This window comes from Populus euphratica, unplaced genomic scaffold (assembly GCF_000495115.2).
Source record: "Populus euphratica unplaced genomic scaffold, PopEup_1.0 scaffold152.1, whole genome shotgun sequence".
NCBI lineage: Eukaryota > Viridiplantae > Streptophyta > Magnoliopsida > Malpighiales > Salicaceae > Populus > Populus euphratica.
In genome coordinates this window covers 460083-476106 of record NW_011500040.1, presented here as the reverse complement: position 1 = coordinate 476106, position 16024 = coordinate 460083, and the positions used below count along the sequence as shown (strand labels likewise).

Sequence of the window (16024 nt, the reverse complement as noted above, 5' to 3'; positions counted from 1 at the left end):
GTTAATTACAAAACTTGTATGAACATCAAATAAATATATTTGTTTGTGCGAGAGGTTTAACTAAAATACATGAGATTAGAAACATATTTTTTTAGCATGATCATGAAGATATGGATAAACACAACAATCATAAAAATAAAAACCTAAGATAACAATTTAATTCTAAGAATAAAAAGTCTTAAGTCCCATTTTATTCATTCATATATCATCCAAGCAACCAAAAACACATGTCATGGTTTTTCTCATTCATAATCAAGGAAGTGTGCAATATTTAAATTAAAGTTTTTTCCATGCACCATCATCTAAAAAATAAAGCACATTTCAAATCTCTAACTTTGTCATTCAAAGTCTAGGTTATAAAAAAAAAACAAGTTTTGGTTTTTTTTTTCATGCATTTGTTTTTTAATCAATCACATTTATTCTTTTAGTTTTTTATTTTTGTAAATAAAGGCATGCAAAACATACATTAAATACAAATAAGACTTGGAGACTTAAACTTAAAGTTTCATGCATTTTCGCATACTTAGTCACTATATATTTTTTTTGTATTTTTGCTAAAAACACTCAATATCTAAATTAAACTCAACTAAGCCCTTGTTTGGGTATGGTTTTCTCCCCTTTTCTTTCCTTTTCCTTTCTTCTTTTTTGTATAACAATTTCTGGCCTAACACATCATTTTCTCTTGTATGGGTAAATTACTTGGCCTATTATATATAAATAAATATATAGAGATGTCTAGTTTCTATCTTAACTAAAATCGCAAGAAAATTTCATTTATAACTCTAGATTTGGCTCAAACAACACATAAAGGTCTAACCTGGTGAATTTGCAACTTGTTAACCCATATATCTAAAATTAGCCCAATCAATTTCTTTTGAATCCATTTAGTTTTAGATCTTGTAATAAGTCTAATTAGTACCTCTAATGTATCCTTTATTAATGCTTACTGATTCACATTTTCTCCCTATTCTTAAAAGAATTTGATATTAAATCGTTACCTTATTTGGATATTGACTTATTTTTTGAAGACATATTAATATGATTTTATGATTTTGATATTTTTTTCTTTTTTATATAAATTATATAACAACCAGATTGTAAATAATCCACTATCATGGATAAAGAGATCTAAAACCTACATCCTTCCCAAGAAAACTAAACTAAGGCTTTTGATTGAGCTGACATAATAATAACTTATATCAAGGATCTAAAACTATAAGCAACCAATCCACACCCAATATTTATAATCGAGATGTAAACGAGAAGTATCAAAGATATCATAAAGCTTGTTTAATTCTTTAATAAGTCAAAGTAGTTTTTTATTAAGCTAATTTTAGATATTTTGGTTAACAAGTTGTAAATTTGCCAACTAGACCTTTGTATACTCTTTGGATTATATCTAAATCTACACATAGAATTTTATTGTGTTTTAATTGGGATGAAAACTAAACATCTTGAGCTTCCCATCGATATATGGTAGGTCCAGTAATTCTTAGACAAGAAAGAATGATGTGTTTGGAGTTAGGCCATAAGTTCTTGTGTAGGTTTTGGTATTTATTTTCTTATGATTTGTGAACTTTTTATTTAGCAATCATTTATTTTCTACTAGGAAAGTATATGTGGCAACAATTAGGATTATTTTGGCAAGGTTTTCCATGTTAGCAAGTTGTATTTCTTTTTGTCTAGCGAATTTTTTTATTGACAAGGTTTCCTTATCATTCAAGGACATTAGAGATTTAGCTTATTTTCCCGAATGCATAGTCTTATGCTTATAAGTATAATTATTTATCTAACTATTAAATTAAGATGAGATTTTACCAAAAGTTTATAAAGGTCTTGTTTTATATTAGGTTAAAATATCAACTCAGTATGACATTAAGAAAGCCTTGCGATAAGATTCAAAAGCTATTATACGAGGAATTGCAATAATTTCTTAAAAGCTATTATACGAGGAATTGCAATAATTTTTTAATTGATTTAAGATTTTTTTCTATTTTATTTAGAATTTTTTATTATTTTTTTCAATATTGTTTAAGATATTTTACATAATATAAATAGAGTTATTTAGCTTGTATTTAGGTTTTAAAAAATTACTAAGAGATAAATTGATTATTCAAAAATAAAATTTGGTGAGAGTTTTCTCTTACTCTTAGTTTCTTATAGATTTAAATATCTTAAGTTTTTCATCCATACATGATAGACTTGGTAATTCATCCAGATAAGAGAGAATAATATATTTGAAGTCCATCTAGGAGTTGTTGAATGGGTTTTGCTATTTATTTTCTTATGATTTGTGGATTTCACCCGATATAAAACAATATCTTTAGAAATTCTTAGTAAACTTTTAACCCAATTCAATATTCAGATTGAAAATTATGTTTGTTAGCATAATGTTATGCATTATAAAAAATAAGTCATAAGACCATCTCTAATATCATTAAATGATAAGAAAACCTTGCTAATGAAAAAATCCACAAAAAAAAAAAACACAAGTTGTTGACATGAAAACCTTCCCAAGACAATCTTAATTTTTTCCATGTATGTTTTTCTTATGGAAAGCGAATCTTTGCTAAATAGAAACTCTATAAATCATTAGAAAATAATTAATAAAACTCGTATAACAACTTTTGACCTAATTTGAGAAGAGAGAAAAATAATGGTCTAAAGTTCAGCTAAAAACTCTAGAAAAAAATAAGAACAAAGATAAAATATACATGTATGCATAAAAAAAGTTTAGACATCCCCTTGGTTTCTTCAAAACAATATTATTTTAGTTTCTTAAGCTATATCTCCCCTCCTTCAATTCATTGCAACACAATGTTTTATTTCATTAAAGTATACACACACACACACACCTATATATATATTATTTTTTTTATCTTTTTTTTGTTTAAAATTTACTCCTCGTACTTTTAATTTCTCTAGTCTCTATCAATTTGGAGATATTTTCCTTGAATTCTTTCAATCAAGCCCCCAATGACATTCAAAATTCTTCTCCAATGCCATCACCTTTTACATTTCAATCCTTAGGTTTTTAATTTATGCAATTTTAGTTAAATTGATCTTAAATCTCAATTTGTTTCTTCAATTAAACCCTTAATTGAATTAATAAGGTCATGAAGTTTCAACACCTCTTCTATTTTAGTTTTTGGTATTTTAATTCTTATAATTTTGATCAAATTGACTTTAAATTTTTATTTTTCTCTTCATTAAAGTCCTTGATTAAATTAATAAGATCTGTAAATTTCAATGTCTTTTTTATTGTGGTCATTAGTTCCTTAATTCTTTCAATTTTTATCAAATTGACTCTAAATTTTAATTTTTCTCTTCAATTATGTCCCTAATTGAGTTAATTGAAATTCCAAAGTTTTCCATTTATTTTATTTTAGTCATTGGCTTGCAAATTTAGCCATTTTCGCCCTTAATTCAGATCTTTCTCTTTATTTAGGCCCTCAATTGAATTAATTGGACTTTCAAATTTTACCAACTTTTTTATTTTGCCCTTGGTTTTTCAATTTGTGCAAATATGAGCAATTTCATCTCTTTATCTATTTTTTTTTCAATTATACACCAAATTGCATGCGCACATGATTTTTTTTGACTAAATTAAATTCTTGCATGATTACAATCGAAAATTGTATTTTTTTAATATTTTTTTTTAAAATGACTATTTCTGAAAAATACATTCTTCTTGAATTGTTTTTTTTTTTGAATTTCTGGGAAATTTTAGGGTTAAAAACTGAGGAGTAATAATAATAATAAAGCCAAGATCACTAAAATACTCCAGCTGCTTGGGGAAATTCTCCAATCCCAGCTATCGTTTAAGTTTTAATTTCGTTTTTTCCTTCTTCTTTTTTTTTTAAAAAATTTGACTTTGGTTTTGCACTAAGACAGCTTCTTTGCGAATTCTATTTCTTTCTTGCTTTTTCGTTGGAGACATATGGATGGGGAAGTGATAACGTGCGGCGACTTGCGTTGGCAATTTGTAGACGCTGCAAAAGTGGTCGGTTAGAATTAGCCCACCCATTGGCTACGCTGTCAATCAAACCCCGTCTAACAAAACAAGGAATAATATTTTGTTTTCCCATTCATCGGAACCAATATTCTTGCCACGTGGCAATCCATCCCTTTATGTGTTCCCATCAAACTTTCTACTTAACCACAACAACTACAACAGCAGCTATCGATCCTTCCTGAACCTCTCTAAAAAACGCGTCAAAAGCCACCCTCATGTATGAAAATAGTTGATTATATTGTAGTTTAATTTTATTTATTATCATAGCTATAAAAACACAATTAGATATTAAATAATAAGTTGTGATTTGTTGAACTAAGATTGTAAAAAAATATCCCCACTTGACTGCATTGCGATTTGATATATGTTTTTAATGTAAACAAATATTCATGTGTTGTTAGTATGTATTTTTTACAAGAAAAAAAATATTAATTATCAACTCTAAATCTTATATGTAGATTTAATAAAATAGATTGAGAATTATATATGTTAATAAATATTAAAAAAAGTTTAGCCACCGTAAAGGTGATCATAAAATTAGAGGTTGCTATTTTTGTAAAAAAAAACTATTTTTATCTAAAAATATTTATATAAACACCCTTGTAACCTTCAAAATACAATTAATCAACCTAACCCTACTAAAAAATAGTTCAAAAATATAAAATCCAACCAAGAAAATAAATTCTCTCACAACCATAATTTATCTTTTCATTTAATATAAAGGTTTAAAAAGATCTCAATATAATTTCTATTGTCAAATAGAACTTTGTGACATTAAAATCAAATTATTTTGCTGTCAAAATATGATCAACTATCAACTTTTTCTCTCCTTTATTATTATCCAACAACCTTTTCTCTTATCCCTTAAAATCAAGAGCTAAAATGTAAATAAAAAAAAAGTGTTGAATTAAATTGTATAATTTCCAAACTAAAGGATTCAAAAATAAATTTGGACAAAATCTTAAACCCAAAGGCACTAACACTAGATTCTTTTTTTTAAGGGATACCATTTTATCAGGAATTTTTTATACTACAATAACTTGAAAGAAAGCAACATGAACCGGATCACTAAGTTAAATCACCAATCATCACATTATAGAAGGATGAAATTAGAAAAAAAAAACTTGATGAGTGAATTAGAAAAAAAAACAAATAATGGAGCAAAAAATAAAAAAATGTATTCTTTTTAAATAAAGCGTTGTCATTTTACTCTACTTTCAATTTCAATTCTCTCATTTTCAATTTTTTCAATTATACGGGGGCAATCAAACCAAATTTCTTTGCAAATTCAAAAACCAAATCAATGCTGGGTCTTTTTCCTGAGACTTTGAAAACCCAAAATAATAGGGCATAAAATAAATTATCTAGCTCATTCAGAAATTAATGCAACATAGAATAATAAAATTAAAAAAATTAATAATCAAAGCAAAAGAAATCAAGAATAAAAATAATGAAAACATTTTGCAAATATAAAGTCTTTTTTTTAAAAAAATTTAATGATCGGTGTTTATGTACATGTGTGTTTGTACAGATGTGTTTGGAAGTTTAATGGTTATATTTTTGAGTGGCTTTTAAAAATATTTTTGACTGGAAAAAATATCAAAGTAATGTCTTTTCTATTATTTTATAATAATTTTGATGTATTAATTTTAAAAATTAAAAAAATTAAAAAATATTTATTTTAATAAATTTTTAAATAAAAATTTATTTTACATCACAATTTCAAATATTAACACAAAATGTTGCCTTGGAGGGGCAAGCCATCATAACATTCATGCTGTTTGGCAAATAGATTCACAAAACAAACGGCAGCTATTCACTCGAAGAAGAAGAAAAAAAGCATTGTAGGGATTCGAACAAAACTTTCCACCTCTTCTGTAAAGAGAAAAGGTAAAGTTGAGAAGACACGGGAACATAGCATAGGATATATTCTTCTCATTTAGGCACCATTGTGCGGTTTAGTCATGCCTTTTACAAATTTTGATTTTTTTTTTTAAATTAAAATTTTAATGTTTTTAAATTATTATATAACAAATAAATAAATTTATTTTTTATTAGTGCCTTTTCTTTTTCTCTCCCACTTTTCTCTCTCCTTAAAATTTATGTTGACCACTTAAAATTTAATTTTACAGTTGTGCTCATAGTTATTAATATTTCGATTATTATTATTATTATTATTTATTTATAATTCTCGTTCTTGATTTTTTATAAAAAATTTATTTTTTTATATCTTTTAATTTCAATTTTTTATATTTTTTTTTTCAATTTGATGGTTATTCATTTGATTTTTAAATTTTATTCTTGGTTCTTTTTTAAAATTTTGATTTGTCTCTAGTTTCATCCTTAAATCTCAATTTGTGATATATTATTTGTTTATATTTGATCTATATTTTTTAAATTTTTTTATTATATAATTTTTATTTATTTTCAATTTCATCATTCAATCTTAACTTGTTATTGTTATTTTTTTTTTCAATTTGACTCTTGCTATTTTGATTGTTTTTTTTTTTTTATCTTTTTATTGAATTGATTTTTCTTTTTAATCTTATAATTTAATAAAAAATTTATAATTGTTCTCTAATTTATTTTTTATTTTAATTTTGATTATTATTATTTAAATTGTTATTTTTAGTTTTGGATCCTTTTATATTTTTTTTTTAATTCCATTCTTGAACATTTGATGGATGATGATTTTTTTAGATATTATACTTTTTGTCTAATGACCTGAGTTATGGTTTTGAAAAGTTATTGCGAGTTGACATTCTTTTTTGAAAAACTTATTGTTTTTTTTTATTTTATAATTCAATTTTTTTTTGTGAAAAAAGAAAATAAACACTGTAATTTCTTTTATTTTTTTAGATCGGGTTATCTTAATTTTATAACTTGAATTGTGAATTTAATGAATTAGCTTTCTCTTTACAACTCAAGTTATAAATTTGTTATGCTAATTTAGATTTACTCGAGTTAAGTTTTTCTATCTTTTTTTAAACAATTTTGTCATTTCATATTTTTTGTTATGTTAATTTGAATTTACTTGAGTTAAATTTTTCTATTTTTTTTACACAATCTCGTCATTTTATATTTATTTAATTAAAAATTTAGCTATATTATTTTTTCAATTTTAGAAACAGATTTCTTTATCTAAACAATCATGATATATATTTTTTTAATTGATGAACTCACTATTATTATCTTTTTTATTGTATATTTAAAATAAAACTAATTTATTTAATATAATCAGATTTATAAATGAGATATAATTTTTAAAAAAACACGTATTATTTCTTATGGAAAAATAATTCAGTCCCCCAGTCTCCCACACGGGCCGAGATCTAGTAAATTAATAAACAGGAACGACTCTCCTTCATTAAAAAAAAAAAGTAAAGGGACACCAAGTGTACTGTTGTATCTGCACAAGGTTCAAAAAAATAAAAATGCACGTCTTGAATAAGAAATCCTCGAAGGAAGACACGTAGTCAGATTTCATTGAATGCATGGCAGCCATGACACCTCTAAGCTCTAGCATTATTGAATGTAGCCATATTTTCATGAAATTTGCCGTCCAATATAGCTTTTGAAGAACGAATGCACGTAGGATAGCCTGCGCTTGATCAGTATAGAGGGATTTGCGGGGGTGATATGTCAATGAGTGTCTTCCGGTCATCTTGGAAATCAATGCTCTATCTGGTCTGGTATGATCTGTAGCAGTGAAAGAAAGAAGTGTGTGAGATGTCCAGATGTACCTGATGTCGAGAAGCAAGGATTTCAATCCACGTGTACAGAAAGCGAAGGGACACCTCACCTTTTTCATATTTGAAAACAAAACGGTTATATCCATGGTCTTTAAATGTGGCTAGAGGTTGACCTGTTCGCGGAAACGAGCTCCTTGAGTTATTTTTTAAAAAATAAAATATTTTTTTTTAAGTTTTAATATTTTAATATTTTACATCAAAAAATTAAAAAAATAATTTATATAAATTTTTTTAAGTTGAAATATTTAAATTAAAATAATTTTTTATTTCACATATAAAATATAATTTTTTTCTTATATCAGTAAGCTTTTAATTTATTTTCAATAATATTTATATAATAAAATTTAATATAGATTAATAACCAATTAAAAAGAAAAAAGATTCACGCGTGGAAGATGAGACCGAGCAAGCGAGGCAATGCCTATCCTTTATCTTCCATAGTAATTTGTTTTTGACCTTTAAAATAAAGCCACTCTGTTCTAGATGTTTTGTTTTTGGGAGCACCATAAAAAAAAATAATATACAATGCTATTGCTAGATGTTTGTTCATTAATTTTTTTGGCTGGGCAAAAAAACCACCCAGTATAAAAAGTGTTTGTACATTAATTTACTTTGTCTACGAGAATCATCAAATTTGTTCCACCTCCTGAGAACAAATCTGTATTTAAAAATTATTATTTTTAAATATAAAAAGTTTTATTAAGTTACAGCATATTCTAATTAATCTGACAAGTTATCCAAATCTTTATAAGATAATTACAATTTTAATGTTTTTAAATTTAATTATAGATTTTGAATTAACCTAGATTTAATTTAATAAATAAATATAGTTAAAATTATGTATTTGATTTTGTTAACGATAGGAGATCATTCAACCCAAACGAAATAGAACTTTCCTTTTAAGAGGGTTGATTTTTTAGTACTTAAATAACGTGCTTGGAATGCGGATAAATTACGCATCGCTAATTTCATAGTTTTTTTTTTTTCCTATTAATTCCAACTCTTTTCAAAGGTTGTCGTCACTCAATTATTATAAAAAACAACGTGGCTGAAGCATGAAGGATACATTGACCCATGACACCTTATTTTTTAACATTCGACCAAAGCGAAGAAGAACTTTCCTTTCATGGGAGTTGATTCTGCAGTCATTAAATAACGCGTCTTGAATTTAATCGTGAACAAATACACATTGGTTGTTTTTTTGTAGTAACAGAGTTATTTTATTTAATTATTATTTTTTAAAATGCGCCTCAAGCCGGTTTGATGCACAGTGACTAACGACACGTTGTTTTGTTGACACTGAACCAAAACGAAATAGAACTTTCCTGACAAGAGAGAAGCCTTGTTTTTTTCGCTTTTTAATTTTTCTTTTTGTTGTTTAAAAGCGGGCGTATTTTTAATCAACTTTAGTAACCCCAACCAACCAAACAGACGGCTGTAAGATAGAAAAAAGGCAAAAAGAAAACTACCCAGAGAGATCATAATGACAGAGGTCCGTTACCGGAGGCTGGCGGGTTCCACGAGTCTTCTTCTCTTCTCAATTCTCCCTCCTTTTCTCTGCAAAAACCCTGCACAGAAGAAGAGGACATGGGCCCCCCCGCAACCCCTCTTCTGCTCCTCCCTCTCTGACACCTCCCTGACTGCTATCACAAATCTCTATACATCAATATTCCGTTGTTTTTGTTTTTTTAAACCCGAACATGTCCCAGTTTCCGTCCATCTTCTTCAAAAAACAATAAAATACTCAAAATCGAAACTCCTTGCCTGATCCCTGATTCAATCACTCCGATAGCAGCCGTCGGATTCAAGTTCCCACCATGATTTCTATTCTGTACATTTCTCGTCCATCTGTGACCACCGCTTTCTCCGTGCACTGAAGAGAACCACTGATCCACAAAACAATGCCCTCTCCTTCTAGAATTCCTACACAATCACCATGAAAACCACACCGTTTCATCTCTTGATCGAACTTGCTTTTCTCTCTCCTTGCTATGGGCTGTGGAGGATCTAAGGTGGACGATTTACCACTAGTAACTCTCTGCAGGGAGCGCAAAGAAGAAATCAAAGCTGCTGCCGACCACCGCTACGCTCTCGCTGCTGCACACGTGGCTTATTTCCATTCACTCAGAGAGGTTGGCGTCGCGATTAGCCGATTTGTCGATGAAGGGCTCGTGATCGCCTCTTCCTCTACTTCTCCTGCCTCTCCCGTACTAACATTACCGCCTCGCGAAGGAAAATCCAGGCACAAATCGGAGGATTCCTCTGCTTCAACCTCACTTTCGCACTCTGTAGACAGCAAAAGTAAGGACGACGGGGTTGAAGATTCGCATTTGCCTTTGTCTTCCGGGTCGGATACCGAATCGAACTCATCGGGTCATATCCACTTTCATGACACCCCTGAGGAGGAAGAAGCCGTAAGAGAGGTGCCTCCAACCTCTTACAATAATAATTTTACTGATTATCAACAACCTCAAGGAAATTGGGGCTTTCCTAATTATTCAGGAGATAACCCGTACTATAACCAGTACCCGTATCCATACTCTCATGAGAATTCGTATTCTAGTACGTTTTATATGAAAAGGTCTGCTACCCCGGCAAAAAAGGTGGTGTATGAGGACCCGTCTGTAAATGGGTCTTCGGGTTATTATGGAGGTGGGTATTTTGGGTACCCGATGATGGGATCGCCCGCAAGACCGCCATCTCCCGAAAAGCCACCACCGGTGCCACCATCGCCACCGAAAGTGTCGACATGGGATTATTTCAACGTGTTTGATGCATACGATAATGGTGGGAGTGGTGGGTATCCGGGTTACTATCCCAATGCGAGATACGGGTATGGGTCGAGTACCAGTAGCCCGGATTCGAAGGAGGTGAGGGAGAGAGAAGGGATACCTGATTTAGAAGATGAAGATGAGCAAGAAGCGATGAAAGAGGTTCATAAAGAGAAGAAGAAAGCGAGTGAAGACATGGATTTGAATGGGAGAATGAAATTTAATGAGGAAATGAAGAGGAATTACGGAGAGGGCACTTCAAAATCTGGGCATATTGTAAGTAGTAGTGAGAGTTTAGAGTCAATTAAGGGTAAAGGAATTAAGAGCAGTATGAGTCCGGATACAATTCAGAGTCCTGATAGCATTGTATCGAAGAGTCCCGGGGAGGGGACTGTGAGGAAAAAGGGGGTCACTTTTGAGGTTGAAGATGCATCTAATGTGACGATAGATGTTGAGTCTTCAAAGCATAGTAGTGTTGCTACTTCCACTACTACATTGTCGGCTCATGGCACAAGGGATCTTCAAGAGGTGGTCAAGGAAATCAGCGATGAGTTTGAGACTGCTTATGATTATGGGAAAGAGGTTGCATTAATGCTTGAGGTGAGCAAGTTGCCTTACCAACACCAGCGAAGAAGTAACCTGCTTAAAGGTAGTATTTTGTTTTGTATTTTTGTTATGCTAGTTATAGTGCTTTTCTTGATTGTTGCTTAGACATGTGCTCAGGCTCCCTTTTGGGTTTATGCTCTTTCTTTTTTGGCGTATTGTCTATCATATGTACCCTCACACCTTTGCAGTCTAGGTTAAAGTTTAGAATGAAAGAAATTATTCTCTCAATGATTAGATTTCCTTCAAGAATACCCATGGAAAATTTGCTCTATGATATCACACACGAGTAGGATTTGAAATATTGGAAATGATATTAACTTGAATGTTAATTTAATTTAATGCCTCATCCTTTCTTTCTTCCGTTTGATGGGTCCTCCTGGAGATAACTTACTTCCCTTGTTATGTCAGATTTAAGTATGATCTCTATCAAATACATTAATTTTTCCGCTCAAGTAAAACTAACATGCCTGGTGCAGTAATTCTTTCCAGGATCCTGTATTTGGGGTCTTCCCACCCTCCTTCAAGGCCATCAGCACGCATTTCTTCTAGGACAATGAAATTGGCTAAAGCTTATGCTGCCGAACCTGGAAATGACTTTGACCCAAGGCACAGAAACCTTTCATCTACTCTACAGGAAATTTATGCTTGGGAGAAGAAACTGTACAAGGAAGTGAAGGTATGGGGCATTGAAGCTTCGGCTTTCTTCTTTGGCTGCCATGATTTTATTTTTCGAATATTCATCTGATAATTAAGTTTGAGTTCAATACTGGTTAAACAGCTTCCGGTTAATAAGCTTACACAAGGAATTTTTTTTTCTGCGTCACCAACAAATTATTATACATGGAAATGTCGACTTATTTGTTTTTCTTCCTCACAGTGGATCTTGTTCAAGTGTTTGAGTGTTCAACCGGTCTTTGATTTATAATATTATTTAAACATGCCTGCTAATGATATCTGAGAAAAGGAATTATCCTTAGAGAAAACAAAAGGGAAAATTCTCAAAAATTAATTGCCTTTATATTATGAAAGATGTTTTGAGTACTAATTGCTGTGCTATTACTTTAGTTGCTGTTGAATATTTCTTACCATGTGAAGTGTTTCTGCGAATGTTCAGGATGAAGAGCGGCTACGGGTCACGTATGAAAGGCAGTGCAAAAGGTTAAAAATATTGGATGACCGTGGAGCCGAGTCTAGTAAAATTGATGCTACACAGGCTTCAGTAAGAATATTGCTGACAAAAATCAATGTTTGTATCCGAGCTGTTGATGCTATATCTAGTAAGATACACAGGTTGAGGGATGAAGAATTGGAGCCTCAGATCACTAAATTGATTCATGGGTATGTTAACAGCTATGCTCCTTGGTCTTTTCAATGCTAAGCAAGCAATATGGAGTTCATAACTTGCACTTCTTATATGCACAATATGTATTTTAGGGCAAATGCGTGGATGGTTGGTCCTTGAGGACTATTGCTTGCCATTTGTCCATACAAGGATGCAGTATTTTTAGGTTACTCAAACCAGGGTTGATTTGTGACCAAGAACTATAGCGATCTCACACACCATCAATGCTTCTTATCCTGCATTGAGATGAAAAGAAATGGGGCATGTTAGTTGGTAAAGTGACCTTTATCACTGGTCTTTACTAAAAGGAATTTAATAAACTGGTTTGAGTCTTCACTTCTTCTTGTTCACTGAATCATTTGGTTACGTGCACAAGTAGATGGACATTTCTGCTGTTTGGACCCATCAATATTCTTCATTTCCAGTTGCTACTTGATTTAGTTATCATCTTGTACATGTTTAGGGAGTAATGAGGTATTTCACTCAAGTGTTGATAACCCTTGTACACTTTCTTGTCGGTCTAGAGGAAATTGTGATACCTGAAGACTTCGGGTGTTCATATGTCCTAGGGCTGCCATTTGGCATGCGTAAATCACTAGAAGATGGGAGAAAAAGCCAACGCATGAGGCTTTTTTTTTTTTTTGGTGCTCCCAGGTATTTGTTCTTATGTAATCTTCAATTTTTATATGATCATTGACTTTTATTTGCAGATTGATAAGGATGTGGAAGTCCATGCACAAATGTCACCAGAAGCAGTTCCAAGCTATCATGGAAAGCAAATTTTGCTCTCTTAAGGCACAGAGAGATTCTGGTTTGAAAGCCACAGTTGAACTTGAAATGGAGCTTATCAATTGGTGCACCTGCTTTAACAACTGGATTAATACCCAAAAATCTTATGTTGGGTCATTAAATAGGTGGCTTTTGAGGTGTCTTCACCAGGAACCTGAAGAAACCCCTGATGGGATTGCGCCATTTTCCCCAGGTAGGATTGGTGCTCCACCTATTTTTGTAATTTGCAATGATTGGAACCAGGCAATGGATAGGGTTTCTGAGGAGGGAGTTGAAAATGCGATGCTTGGTTTTGCTTCAAGTTTGCATCAGTTGTGGGAACGGCAAGGTGAGGAGCAACGACAGAGGATCAAAGCAGAGTACCTTACAAAGGATTTTGAGAAACGGCTTAAAACCCTACGTATGGAGAAGGAAAGGATCGAGCATGGGCATGATGCATCATTAGATAAAAGTACGTCAAAGGTTCCTTCAGAAAGTGGAATCTCACCGCTAGATGATCTGAAGGTGGATTTGGATTCAATGAGGAAGAAATTGGAAGAAGAGAGAGCAAGGCACAAGGAAGCGGCCAAATTAGTGCATGATGCAGCTTCTAGTAGTTTACAAGCAGGTTTGGTCCCAATTTTTGAGGCTTTGGGCAACTTCACTTCAGAATTTTTGAAAGCTCATGAAGAAATTAGGCTTCAAGATGCTGGACGCCCATAGGAAATGCATCAGCAGCTGTGTTGAAGGTCCTTCAGGCAAGTTACCATGTTTTACCGCTGGACGCCCATAGGAAATGCATCAGCAGCTGTGTTGAAGGTCCTTCTGGCAAGTTACCATGTTTTACCTGGATCACGTATAATCGATCCGTAGGAAATGTTATACCAATAGAGATTAGGCGCAATGGGTTGAAGAACCTCTTGGATAATACAATGAAGTAGAATTGCTTGTAGAAATTTGTGAGGTCAAACGTTGTTTCCTTTACAATTGGTTCTTCCCTAACCCTTGAATAGATACGTAGGAAATTTTGTACAGAAATTCATTTATTGGTTGATTGGTTGTTGGTGGATGTACCTGGTGTAGCTGGACTGGATGGAGGATTCAGATGGTTTATGTATGTAGACTTTTTGATGTAGGAAAAATACGTAATTTTTTTCATTGAAGTACTTGGTAATGAAATTGAGGAGCTCTACTCATTTTTGTTCCTGTGCATTTGAATAATCCACGTCTGTCATGTTTTCTTCTGATACGAATTTAGTGATAATATTAATGGAAGGTAAAGGATTATACCTTGTGATTTTTTGGAATGATCAATTTGCAGGTCAGAATGCTTGAGTGGTTATTAGAATGGTTGATTAAAGGCTAGTGAAGTTCTCACCCTGCAAAATCCATGTGGGTGAGATGGATTCTGCTAGCTATTTCTTACCACCGTTATGGCGGCGGCGGCAAAATCAAGGAGGAGGAGGTGGTGGTTGTGGGTGGGCCTTTGGGCCCTTCTCTACTCAAAAAGAAATTTGCACTTGGGTATGCTGCTCTAGTTGAATCTATGTTAGGCGCACAATAATAAAAAGGCATTTCACAAGCGCATACAGCGGGTTTGATAACAATCTGAAATGATATTGATCCCGTATGAGGTCTGCTACCATCATTAGCAAGGTCATGATTAGACAGGGCCCATTTAAAGATTTTAATTGGATCTGGGCCGGGCCTTACACACACCTCAATAATTCGGTGAATGTCGACAAACTTGTAAATTTGAGAAGGCTATTTTAATTTATCCTTGGAAAATGCAAAAGAATAAAAATTAAAAAAATCGGGTGTGTAATTAGACAAGACTTCGGAGAGGCTTTGCAGGTCTATTACGGTCCGTAATTTTGGTCGAACCACCTTCATAATTCGGTAACAGTTCATTGACTATTGAATGTGGTCAAATTCATCATCGACCGTCCACGCAAATTTTATGGAATCATTATACACCACCCCCCTTTTTTTTCTTTTTTTCTCGTAAACCAAGCTAATAGTTTTCAAAGTTTACTTCCTTTGATTTATATCATTTCATATTGTATTTTTAGAATAAATATTTTTAAAATTTAATAAATTATTAAAAATTAATTTTAATTTTTTAATTGAGATTATTTCAATTTTATGAACTGAATAACAAATTTAACAGATTAATTTAAATTGACTTAAATTATTTTTTTAATTTATTTTTTTGAGATTATTTCAATCTCACGAATCGAGTTATGAGTTTAATAAGTTAATATGATTTGACAAAAGGTTTTTTTTATATTTTTAGTTTATTTTTTTAATTTCACAATTCAACATAAAATTAATTTTTTTTTGTTTTTCAAATTAATTTTGTTTTTTTTTTTACTTCGGTTATCCTAATCTCTTAATTTGAGTGGTTAGTTTGAATAGCAGAGTCAAATGTTTTTTTATTTAAAAATTAAATTTTATAATTTATTCTATATAAAATTATAATAATTTTATAATTCATATAATGAATTTAAATCCAGATTAATTCTAATCAATTTAATATATTATTTTAATATTAAAAAATAATTTTTTAATTTTTTAATTAAATTATATTTTTATTAATTATTCAAATTACCTATTTTTTCCTACTAAAACACCGGCAACGATTGAATATTTTTTACTTTGAAAAATCGATACGCTGTGGCCTAACGATCTAGTTTCTACTAATAAATTAATTAGTAAAAGTTTTCTACTATGACCAATGTGTGCTTTGACCTTTCCCACGGAAAAAAAA

The 16024-nt window shown here is 31.3% G+C and overlaps 1 protein-coding gene across 1 annotated transcript; it reads left to right on the top strand.

Moving 5' to 3' along the window:
• The first annotated feature begins 9137 nt into the window (after positions 1-9137).
• On the top strand, positions 9138-14463 carry LOC105107244 (uncharacterized). The gene is made up of 5 exons (XM_011001098.1): positions 9138-11187; positions 11621-11820; positions 12259-12482; positions 13197-13977; positions 14048-14463. The coding sequence occupies exons 1-4, from the start codon at positions 9759-9761 to the stop codon at positions 13975-13977; spliced, it is 2634 nt and encodes an 877-aa protein (XP_010999400.1). The 5' UTR covers positions 9138-9758; the 3' UTR covers positions 14048-14463.
• The last annotated feature ends 1561 nt before the right edge of the window (positions 14464-16024 follow it).